General features: G+C 44.8%; 1 protein-coding gene across 1 annotated transcript in view; it reads right to left on the bottom strand.

Annotated features, from left to right (window-relative positions):
- LOC139391881 (atrial natriuretic peptide receptor 1-like) overlaps positions 1-12,762 on the bottom strand; it is a 65,510-nt gene that overhangs the window by 33,675 nt on the left and 19,073 nt on the right. The window contains exons 3-4 of the mRNA XM_071139498.1: positions 1,825-2,012; positions 755-868 (exon numbers count right to left, since the gene is read on the bottom strand). Coding sequence (XP_070995599.1) covers positions 755-868; positions 1,825-2,012 — 302 coding nt within the window. The remainder of the gene's footprint in view (positions 1-754; positions 869-1,824; positions 2,013-12,762) is intronic.

The raw sequence follows: 12,762 nt of genomic DNA, 5'->3' as shown, positions 1-12,762 counted from the left end.
GTTGTGTCAAGTTGGCTGGATGTCCTTTGGGTGGTGGACCTTTCTTGATACACACGGGAAAATGTTGAGCGTGAAAAACCCAGCAGCGTTGCAGTTCTTGACACACTCAAACCGGTGCACCCGGCACATAATACCATACCCTGTTCAAAGGCACTTACATATTTTGTCTTGCCCATTCATCCTCTGAATGTCACACATACACAATCCATGTCTCAGTTGTCTCAAGGCTTAAAAATCCTTCTTTAAACTGTCTCCTCCCCTTCATTTACACTGATTGAAGTGAATTGAACAAGTGACATCAATAAGGGATCATAGCTTTTACCTAGATTCACCTGGTCATGTCAATTTCATAATGTCTTGTACTCTCAGTGTATAGATTATTATACAGAGCTTTATTCTGTGTAGTAGATCTAAGTCTTCATACCTTAGCATGTCTTCTCCTTCATATTGCCTCAAGTCTGCCATGTTGAGATCAAGTTGTCTTTTTTTTATAAATACTCCTTTTGATCTCAACTCTCTCTCTCTCTCTGTCTTTGTGTGTGCAGACACTCCTCCTTTTTCACTTGCTCTTCATCTGCTTTGTTCTCTCTGCATGTTTTTCTCTCCTATTTCCTGCTTATAACCTTTTCTCTCTCTCCTTTCAGTTCTTGTCCTCTTGATCACCCACTTTCTTCCTGCAAGAGAGCACCCCCCCACCACACACACACACACACACACACACAAACACACAAACACACACACTTCAGCCTCTTACCAGTGAGTCCTCCACCGTAAAGTTGAACATTCTCTTGGCATCTGTCTTCAGGTCCCTCACAAAATCTTTATATTCAGGGTTCTGTGGTTCTCTATAGGTCAGGATTTTCACACTCTGAGACAGACACAAAGATTTTTTTTTATTGTGATTCGTAAGACAAAGGTTTCACTGAATTATACAGAATCATACCATATGATGGGGTCATAAAATCAGGTTATCAATTTCTGCTAATGAATGAATGAACCACAGGTGTGAGAAACACCATTTCTGTGGTAGAAATTAACAGTATGTTCCTCTTTCCCAGGCCTGTCGCTTTTATAAACATGCAACTGTTATTAGAGCCTAGTCGCTCTATTATATGTTGTCAATGTGACCAGTCATCCAGTACACATCCTCCAAAACACCTTATAACATTAATCAAACCATCTCATCTCCCATTCCTACCGTCTGTGTAGATACAGGTCCAACCTAATTCAAGCAGAAAACTAAGGTCTGAGAAGGCTAACATGTAAAAACACAGCAGTGAGAGAAGTGTTCATACGTATGGGTTATGGCATTGGTTCCCAGACCATTAGGACCCACTTAAAATCTGTATCAACCTAAGCGAAATGACCACGACCCACCAGAAGGGCCGTATGTTGTGCACCACTGATGTACAGTATGTGCATCAGTTACATTTTCAAAACTCAGGCCCTATGTTTTGCTCTTTCAGGCTTTGTGAGATGAGACTGATATCAACACATTGATGGGATGTCACGAAACATATAGTTATGTTGCCTCTCTCCCCCTCGATGGAGAGTCTGTTACTCACTAGGGAATTGAGAAGAAAATTAAAGTACTTCACAGTGAGAGAATGGAAAATCAACAAGATTAGATTTATCATCTCATCTGCCTGGCAGCACATTTAACAACAATGACAACCATGGGGAAACATAGGGACATCAAAATATGATTGCTTCAGGGCCTGCTGTGTAAGTCAGTGGAGAATACAGCAGATACCTGTTTCCAAGGTAATGATGGGAATGAGATGAGGAATGAGATGATACACTCGACTCTGATCCGAGGCTTACCTGGAAGGCCTCCTTGGCGACAAGGTCGTCTTGGTCCCCTCTGGCCCACGGTTGAGCATTCTGGGAGTCCAGGCTGTGTCCAAACATGTCAATGTAGAAGAAAACAAACTCCTCCTGAGGAAGGCCTGCCCGCCTGAAGTGAACCATCAGCTGCCTGAATGTGTCCGGAGAGCAACACACAAACACCACTACGGGGGCAGAGAGAGAGAGAAAGGGTTATAAAAGGGTTATAAAAAGAAGAGAGTAAAGACAATAGGAGTGTAATGAGTTATTGCACATATGGTCAAATATATTTTTTTCTTGCAAAATACACAACAACCCACAAAAATCCTGATTTTAAATTATAGACCTGTCTAATTAAGAATAATATTGTAAATGAATGCGAAATGTAACAAATTCTGAAGCAAAAGCATGTAAGGTAATATAGTGGGGCAAAAAAGTATTTAGTCAGCCACCAATTGTGCAAGTTCTCCCACTTATTAAAAAGATGAGAGAGGCCTGTAATTTTCATCATAGGTACACTTCAACTATGACAGACAAAATTAGAAAAAAATATATTAAAAAATCACATTGTAGGATTTTTTATGAATTTATTTGCAAATTATGGTGGAAAATAAGTATTTGGTCAATAACAAAAATGTATCTCAACACTTTGTTATTTACCCTTTGTTGGCAATGACAGAGGTCAAATGTTTTCTGTAAGTCTTCACAAGGTTTTCACACACTGTTGCTGGTATTTTGGCCCATTCCTCCATGCAGATCTCCTCTAGAGCAGTGATGTTTTGGGGCTGTTGCTGGGCAACACGGACTTTCAACTCCTTCCAAAGATTTTCTATGGGGTTGAGATCTGGAGACTGGCTAGGCCCCTCCAGGACCTTGAAATCCTTCTTACGAAGCCACTCCTTCGTTGCCCGGGCGGTGTGTTTGGGATCATTGTCATGCTGAAAGACCCAGCCACGGTTCATCTTCAATGCCCTTGCTGATGGAAGGAGGTTTTCACTCAAAATCTCACGATACATGGCCCCATTCATTCTTTCCTTTACACAGATCAGTCGTCCTGGTCCCTTTGCAGAAAAACAGCCCCAAAGCATGATGTTTCCACCCCCATGCTTCACAGTAGGTATGGTGTTCTTTGGATGCAACTCAGCATTCTTTGTCCTCCAAACACGACGAGTTGAGTTTTTACCAAAAAGTTATATTTTGGTTTCATCTGACCATATGACATTCTCCCAATCTTCTTCTGGATCATCCAAATGCTCTCTAGCAAACTTCAGACGGGCCTGGACATGTACTGGCTTAAGCAGGGGGACACGTCTGGCACTGCAGGATTTGAGTCCCTGGCGGCGTAGTGTGTTACTGATGGTAGGCTTTGTTACTTCGGTCCCAGCTCTCTGCAGGTCATTCACTAGGTCCCCCCGTGTGGTTCTGGAATTTTTGCTCACCGTTCTTGTGATCATTTTGACCCCACGGGGTGAGATCTTGCGTGGAGCCCCAGATCGAGGGAGATTATCAGTGGTCTTGTATGTCTTCCATTTCCTAATAATTGCTCCCACAGTTGATTTCTTCAAACCAAGCTGCTTACCTGTTGCAGATTTAGTCTTCCCAGCCTGGTGCAGGTCTACAATTTTGTTTCTGGTGTCCTTTGACAGCTCTTTGGTCTTGGCCATAGTGGAGCTTGGAGTGTGACTGTTTGAGGTTGTGGACAGGTGTCTTTTATACTGATAGACAGAGGAGCCTCTTAAAGAAGAAGTTACAGGTCTGTGAGAGCCAGAAATCTTGCTTGTTTGTAGGTGACCAAATACTTATTTTCCACCATAATGTGCAAATAAATTCATAAAAAATCGTACAATGTGATTTTCTGGATTGTTTTTCTCATTTTGTCTGTCATAATTGAAGTGTACCTATGATGAAAAGTACAGGCCTCTCTCATCTTTTAGGGTGGGAGAACTTGCACAATTGGTGGCTGACTAAATACTTTTTGCCCCACTGTATGTCACTGTTCTTTCAAGTGTATTCAACAAGCATCCTAAAAAGCATCCTTTAACCAGAGCATATAGTTGTAGGATCTTGATTTGATCACTCTTTTGTTGATGAGAATTTTCCTGCGCAGCAGAAAACTTGTAGTGTATTCAAGGTATCAACCCCTACAAAAAAAATGGCCAATAATTATAATACACATAATAATTCACATTTCTTGTCGCTGCAGGGTTATTTGCCTGCTGTAGCAAACTGGATCAAATTAAGATCCTGCATCTGTAACAATGTGACAGGTCTTCAATGTAGTTCATCCTGCAGGCCAATGTTGTGTGAGCAGAATGAGAAAAGCAAAAACACATGTCTAGCTAAATTGATAAGGTTAAGAATCTCTTAATTGTATTTGAAATGCTAACTCTGGTTAGCCTAGTCACACTTATCATCTAACAGCAGGAAAATAATCCGGTAGCAACAGGAAATGTTAATTATTATGTGGATTATAATTAATGGACATTTTTGTAGTCGATATATTTTTCGTAAAGGAAAATCAAGCCTGAAATTTCAAAGTGGAAATTACAAACTTTAGAATCCTTGTTAAAGCTCAAATACACTACAAGTTCAACATTTCCTGCAACAGGGTGATCAAATTACGATCTTACATGATGAGAAAATAATACACTAAACGCTTCAAATAACTGAATACATTTTTTAATTGGTGAATTTTAAACCAGCAGACACTGCAATCCTTGGGACCAGGAGTTGTGCACCAAGGGCTTATTGTGTCAACCACCCATTTATCATACATCAATATCCTAATCGGATTGACCCAGTACAATGAGAGCATAGATGGCCATCTATTTATTTTCCTTACACAACAACCACTGGCCACATGACATCCAGATAAACAGACAAACAAACAGACAAACAAGACAGACCAACACCTAATAGGCACTTCAAATCACACTTTTTCAAAGACACACACACTTCTTCAAGACTGTTGGAAAAGCATTCCAGGTGAAGCTGGTTGAGAGAATGCCAAGTGTGCAAAGCTGTCATCAAGGCACATAAGGGCAACTTTGAAGAATCTCAAATATAAAATATATTTTGATTTGTTTAACACTTTTGTGGTTACTAAATTATTCCATATGTGCTATTTCATAGTTTGGATGTCTTCACTATTATTCTACAATGTAGAAAATAGTAAAAATAAACAAGAAACCTTGAATTAGTAGGCGTGTCCAAACTTTTGACTGGTATTGTATGTGAATGAGATATTTTTGTATTTCATTTTCAATAAGTTTGCTTAAATTTCACAAAACTTGTTCACTTTGTCATTATGGGGTATTTATTGTGTGTAGATGGGTGAGATATATATATTTTTTTATTCATTATAAATTCAGGCTTTAACACAACAAAATATGGAAAAAATCAAGGGGTATGAATACTTTCTGAAGGTACGGTAAATAGGGGTAATGAGAGAAAGGAAGGGGGACAGTCAATGTTAACCCGCAGGCTAATTGTGCTGGGGTACAGTAGTGCCTGTGTGTCGGTGTGTCCAAGACAGTGATCTGAAACAGGGCTCTATTAGCTCTATGATCAGCTCTGCTCCCATCCAGAGGTTAACTGTCTCGGTCAAACCCTTCATTAGCCTGGGTAATTACTGCAGGCTGCCAAGTACCTGGCACTGCCATGGCAGCACACGGTAAGTGTGTGTGGATGTCAAACCGTGTTCAGCATTCTCTGTGCGCCATTGTGTTAGTTTTGCCTGGTCCAAAAACAACCCTTAATAAGCTCTATATCCCATAAGCAGGTTGTGTTGCTGTGATCCTATGTGGCCTGTTCTAGTACAGGTAGGTCTAGGCTTATCTAGTCTAATCTATTCTAACTTGTCAAAGTGTATTGTGTTCTGGGCTGGTCAGGTCTGATGGGTTATTGTGTTATGGTCTACTTAGAGTCTTGTCCAATGACGGACTGGCTATCTGGAGCACTGGGAGTTTTCCCGGTGGGCCACTTGATAATTGGGGCCGATGCAAATCAAAATATAAATAACCCCAACCCCCGCTTAAATAAAAATAACCAAGTGTCTGTGTCTGACTGGCCCAGGCGAGTGGGCTGCCGGCCCACTGCAGTTGGGTATTACATCTGTCAGCCTCTCTCTCCCAGCCAATTACTTTTGGTCCAGTCCATTCCAACTTTACCTGAGCCCCGCCCCTTTCCCATCTCTGTTAAGTGGTGACATTTGGATAAATAGTGCAGTGGAGCAAGATGGCCAAACAAAAAGAGAAAAACGTAAAGGTGGTGCTAAAAAGCGGAGAGAGAAGAGGTTGAAGTTCCTTGAGGCTGATGCAGCCAAATGTTTGAAAATAACAAATTATTAATTTGGCGCCGTTACCAGTCAATCATCTCAGCCTAGTGAGCCTGAAGGCACTGGCAGCAGAGAAAAGAGAGAGCAGCCCATTGAGCCTAGCGATACCAGTTCAACTGTTAGTCAAGGTTGGCAGCTGAAGCGGTAAAACAAAAGACAATAGGGATAAGATAAGCAATGTTTGGGTTTCGATAGTTGGCTATTTAGCTATATCGGATGCCTCTTGTTGAAACAAGCGCTCGTCAATGTCACTTTTCGTGAACTGACCAATCACAGCCTGGATGGGGCGGGACATTAAAAAAAGGTTGACGTACAACTGAAAACTTTCAAAATGTTGAACTCATTGATATGCATGAATGGTTAAGATTATTGACAAGTTAGTACTTAGCATTAACAAATTAGAGACTAACCACCAATGAAATGTAGATCATTTTTCTTGCACAAGGATTTAATGATGGAACAAAACCTACAAAAATTATAAATATTGGTTGTGTATTTCTTAAATTGCTGTATTGTCCAATTGGAATTAATATTATACTAGTGGTATATAGTATATTATTACATGAAATTATGAATATACTAACATTATGTAATTAATATTAATATTATACTAACATTATACTATTATATCAACATTATACTTTTTATTTAACATTAAAATATTATACTAATATACTAATTTATACTAATTACTCATCCAGGTTGAGGATAGTGCATCTGCAGTGGACAGATGTAGATTGAGCCAGAGCCAGGATGCCACTGCCACCCCAATTTTGGATTATTTTAAGAGGCCGAAGTCAGGGGACCTAGATAAGTTTTTTAGTTTCCACCCCCAACAAAAGTGTGAAAAGTCTGTGGTGCAGAAGGTTTTCTTTTGTAAAGATGGGATCAACTGGAAGTGGCTGTCATACAGTGAAGAGAACCATGCTTTATTCTGCTTAATTTGTATGGCATTTGCAAAGCCCTTTCATGAATGGAATGTCAGACTGGAAGCATATCCATCAGAGAGAGAAAGAGCATTATGCATAGAGATTATGCTGAGGCCAACTTTCTATGGTCCTCCAAAGGTAACATTGAGAGACTGTTCATCGGCAGTCTTCTCATAGAGAGCAAGTGAACAGAAGAGGGCAAATGCTAGAGCGCATTATACATGTTGTTAAAGTCCTAGGCAAGAGGGATCTAAGCTACAGAGGCATGCAGTCTGAAGCAGCTTATACGCTAGATGACAGCAGTATTGACCATGGCAACTTTTTAGAGATGATCATTCGGCTGAGAAAGTACGACATGTGTATGAAAGAGCATCTCACTGCCTGCATAGAGAAAAGCAAAACACTGCATGAGTCTAGGTCAAGAGGGGGCAGAGACTCTCTAATCACTCTATTGTCAAAGACTACCATCGATAACGTCATTACCACCATCCAACACACAATGCAGGCCACCATAGTAAGTGAAATCCAGGAAGCTGGCATGTTTTCAGTCCATATTGACACTACGCAGGACATTACAACACAAGATCAATGCTCTGTCATAGTCAGATATGTGACGAACTTCATCCAAGAGAGTCTTGTGGCTGTGGTGAAATGTGAGGCATCCACTGGACAATACTTTGTCCAGGTACTGAGTGAAGTACTGGAAAACATGAAGCTTGACATCAGCAAGTGCATTGGAAATTCCACTGATGGAGCCTCCAGTATGCAAGGCCAGTATAAAGGCTTCTCTGCCTTGCTCTCTGAAAAGTCCACCAATCAAGTGCATGTGTGGTGCTTTGCACACATTTTGAACCTTGTTTTGGCAGGCAGAACAGAGTGTCTTGGCAAGTGGGTCACTTTTTTCTCTCGTTAACAACATAGCTGTGTTCTTCCGTGAATCCTACCAGAGGATGAACATTTGGTGGGAAGGAGAGCAAGGATTGGAGAGACACACTGGTGGGATAAAGACAGTGCCTTAAAGAAGGTCTTTGGAGGTTTTGGAAATCCAGATGAGGGACTCTATGTTGATGTCCTTCTCACTTTTTCAACCATACAAAATCAGAAAAACATCAACACTACTGCACGTGTCACGGCAAAAGGATACATTGAGGGGTTGCTGAAGTATGAAACAATACTTACAGCTCAGATATTCCTCAGAATATTTCAGGTCACCTCATCAGTCTCAAAACATCTTCAAACAAGTGGACATTGTGTCTGCGCATCGTATGTGTCATGCCCTGATCTGTTTCACCTGTCCTTGTGCTTGTCTCCACCCCCTCCAGGTGTCGCTTATTATCCCCGGTGTATTTATCCCTGTGTTTCCTGTCTCTCTGTGCCAGTTCGTCTTGTTTGTCAAGTCAACCACCGTTTTCTCAGCTCCTGCTTTTCCCGGTCTCTCTTTTCTCGCCCTCCTGGTTTTGACTCTTGCCGGTCCTGACTCTGAGCCCGCCTGCCTGACCACTCTGACTGCCTTTGACCTCAAGCCTGCCTATCGCCTGGTACTGTTTGGACTGACCTGGTTTATGAACTCTCGCCTGTACCCGACCTGCCTTTTGCCTACCCCTTTTGCTATAATAAATATCGGAGCTCAACCTTCTGCATCCTGTGTCTGCATTTGGGTCTTGCCTGGTGTCCTTATAGTACAAACTGGCCATGACAGACCCAGCAGACTTTGACCAGCTCTGTCACGTTGTCTCCCTGCAGGGAGCCACCATTGGGAGGCATGACCATTGGGAGGCGGGACCTTTTGGATGGGCTTCGTTCCCTGACGGAACGCCTACAAGGGTTTCTACACCTGTTTCTACACGTGCTTCTACACCTGCATTGCTTGCTGTTTGGAGTTTTAGGCTGGGTTTCTGTACAGCACTTTGTGACATCAGCGGATGTAAGAAGGGCTTTATAAATACATTTGATTGATTGATTGATTGGTTTAAGGCGATAATGGATCAAATTCGTGAAGCAGCTCATAGGCAGGACGCCACATCTGAGACCTCCCAACCACCCAGTAACCGTTCAACTAGTTGTGGATTGGTTCAATCTACCCCGGCTCCCCGAGAACCTCGCTTACCTCCCCCGGAGCGTTATGCAGGTGATCCTGGTACCCGCCGGGCATTCCTTTCCCAGTGCTCCCTCATTTTCGAACTCCAGCCCTCTTCGTTCATGTCAGACCGATCGAAGATAGCGTATTTAATCACGCTAATGTCCGGAAGGGCGCTCTCCTGGGCGACGGCTGTGTGGGAGGAGCAATTCGCTGTGTGCCATAGCCTGGAGAAATTTAAGGCAGAGATGAGGAAGGTTTTTCATTCTCCGGTGCCTGGGAGGGAGGCGGCTTGAAAACTACTGCAGGTATGTCAGAACTCCAGCAGTGTGGCAGACTACGCATTAGATTTTCGCACATTGGCTGCCGAGACTTCCTGGAATCCGGAGGCTCTGTTCGATACCTTCCTCCACGGACTGTCGGAGGGGATAAAGGATGAGCTCGCAGCTTGGGAAATACCACTGGACCTTGATTCCCTCATCCGCTTTTCGAGTAGGATTGATGGGCACCTATGAGAACTCCGGTGTGAGAGGAGGTCGGGCCTCGGGAACACTCGTTCATCTGTTGATGCTGGTACACGCCCTAAGGAATCTGGAAATCCCCGAAGTGTGTATTTCCGAGGAGAGCCGAAAACACCAGAGGTTCCTCGAGAATCATCGGCGACGGGTGAGTTGGATACTCTAGAGCCCATGCAACTGGGAAGAGCTAGATTATCGGTTGGGAAATGCTTGCGTAGGCTGAGTTCTAACTGTTGTCTGTACTGTGGAGGTGTGGGACATTATATAGTCACCTACCCTGTTAAGAAACCATTTTCTCTAGTGGGTACAAGTACTGGGAGTCCCCTAATTCCCATCACCCATACACCATTTTTTGTGATTCTGCTGTGGGGAGACCAGTCTAAGACCAGTCTAACCCGTATCTGAATGGGCACTGTGATATGGGTGACTCTTCCAATTGAGCAATGACTCTGGTGCTGATGAAAGTCTTATGGATGCTACCGTGGCTTCTGAATTAGGTATTCCCACTCAAACTCAATCTGTCCCCATGGATGCAAGGGCACTGGACGGTCCCTCAATTAGAAGAGTCACCCATAGCACAGTGCCCGTTCAGATACGGGTTTCAGGAAACCACAGTGAGACCATATAGTTCTTCCTCATCAATTCAGCACATGTTCCTGTTGTTCTGTGATTTTCTTGGCTCCAAAAACACAACCCTGTTATTGACTGGACCACGAGCTCCATCCTGGGTTGGAGCCCATTTTGTCATTCCCATTGTCTTAAAGCGGCACAGCCGTCCCCGAGAAGTCCTCCTCAGGGCATAAGCAAAGCCTCGGATGTCTCTGCCGTTCCCACTGAGTACCATGACCTCCTGGAGGTATTTAGTAAGGCACGTGCTACTTCTCTTCTGGTCGGCTATATTCTCTATCCGGGCCAGAGACCAAGGCCATGGAGGAGTACATTGAGGATTCTCTGGCTACTGGAGGCATCCGTCCGTCTGCATCTCCTGCCGGTGTAGGGTTTTTCTTTGTGGAGAAGAAGGACAAGACCCTGCATCCGTGCATTGACTACCGGGGTCTTAATGATGACTCCTCTCTTCAGCTATCGAACCTCTCCAGGGGGCCACCATTTTTTACAAGCTGGACCTTCGGAATGCCTACCACCTGGTTCGGATACGCGGAGATGAGTGGAAGACAGCATTTAACACAGCCAGTGGACATTATGAGTACCAGGTCATGCCGTTTGGACTCACCAACGCCCCCGCCGTCTTCCAGGCCCTGGTAAACAATGTGCTCCGGGACATGCAAAATTGTTTTGTGTTCGTCTACCTTGACGACATCATGTTTTTTTCCCGATCTGCCCAAGAACACGTTCTCCATGTCAGACACGTCCTTCAGTGCCTCCTGGAGAACCAGTTGTTAGTGAAAGCCAGGAAGTTTGAGTTCCACCGCTCTACAATCTCCTTTCTGGGATATGTCATCGCTGGTGGAAATGTCCAAATGGACCAAGAAAAGTTGAAAGCTGTGGTAGATTGGCCTCAACCTACGTCCAGAGTGCAGTTACAACGTTTCCTGGGGTTCACTAACTTCTACCACAGTTTAATTCGGGGCTACAGCACCCTGGCGGCCTCCCTCCCTGCACTCACCTCTCCCAAAGTACCATTCACATGGTCGCCAGCTGTTGACAGAGCCTTTGTGGACCCGAAGCATTGGACCCGAAGCACACAGCACCCATCCTCGTCCATCCGGACACGTCCCATCAATTTGTGGTGGAGGTTGATGCTTCTGATGTTGGAGTGGGGGCCATCCTATCCCAACGATCTGCCCAGGACCAAAAGCTTCACCCCTGTGCCTTCCTGTCCCATCGTCTCAATCCTGCAGAAAGGAACTACGACGTAGGCAACTGAGAACTTCTGGCGGTCAAGATGGCGCTGGAAGAGTGGAGGCACTAACTGGAACGAGCAGAACAGCCATTTTTGGTTTGGACCTACCATAAAAATGTGGAATATCTCCATACAGCCAAGCGCCTTAACTCAAAGCAGGCCCGGTGTGCTTTGTTATTTATAAGATTCAACTTCACCATTTCCTACGCCCAATGTCCAAAAATGTGACGCCTGACTCCCTCTCCCACCTATACAGTTCCTCTGCCACACCCTCAGTCTCCGAAACCATTCTCCCTACCTCATGCCTTGTCGCTTCTGTGGGTTGGGGTATGGAAACCTTGGTTCGCAAGGCACAACGTTCCCAGCCTGAACCTGAAGGGAGCCCGGCTAACCGGTTGTTTGTCCCAGACTCAGTCTGGTCCCGGGTCCTGGAATGGGCTAATTCCTCCAGGCTGACCTGTCATCCAGGTGCCTGTCAAACCCTAGCCTTCCTCCGACAACGTTTCTGGTGGCCCACAATGGTTCCTGACGTCTCTGCCTTTGTCGCCGCATTCACTGTGTGTGCTCAGAACAAGACTCCACGGCAAGCTCCTTCTGGCCTCCTTCAGCCACTACCTGTTCCTCATCATCCCTGGTCCCATATCTCTCTGGACTTTGTCACTGGGCTTCCTCCGTCTGATGGCAACACCGTCATTCTGACGGTAGTGTATCGCTTCTCCAAGGCCACCCATTTCATCCCTCTCCCCAAACTACCCTCTGCCAAGGAGACGGCCCAGCTCATGGTGCAGCACGTCTTCCGGGTCCATGGACTCCAGGTGGACATTGTCTCCGACCAGGGCCCTCAGTTCTCGTCTCAGTTCTGGAAGGCGTTCCCTAATCTAAAGGCCAGTCAGAGCGAGCTAACCAGGACCTGGAAATCACCCTAAGATGCCTGGTTTCAACAAACCCCACTACCTGAGTATGCCCCGAACACCCTTCCCTGTTCAGCCACGGGACTTCCCAGAGCAAGAGCAGGAAGTCAACGTACCCTCGGCCCAGATGTTCATCCACTGCTGTCGACGTACCTGGAGAAGAGCTCGGGCGGCACTTCTCAAGACCAATTCCAGGTATGGTCAACAAGCGGATCACTGCGGGACTCCAGCTCCCCGCTACCGCATTGGGCAGGGGGTATGGCTTTCCACACGGGACCTGACCCTTCGGGTGGAGTCCCGCAG

This window comes from Oncorhynchus clarkii, chromosome 3 (assembly GCF_045791955.1).
Source record: "Oncorhynchus clarkii lewisi isolate Uvic-CL-2024 chromosome 3, UVic_Ocla_1.0, whole genome shotgun sequence".
NCBI lineage: Eukaryota > Metazoa > Chordata > Actinopteri > Salmoniformes > Salmonidae > Oncorhynchus > Oncorhynchus clarkii.
This window is presented reverse-complemented; position numbering and strand designations above follow the sequence as displayed.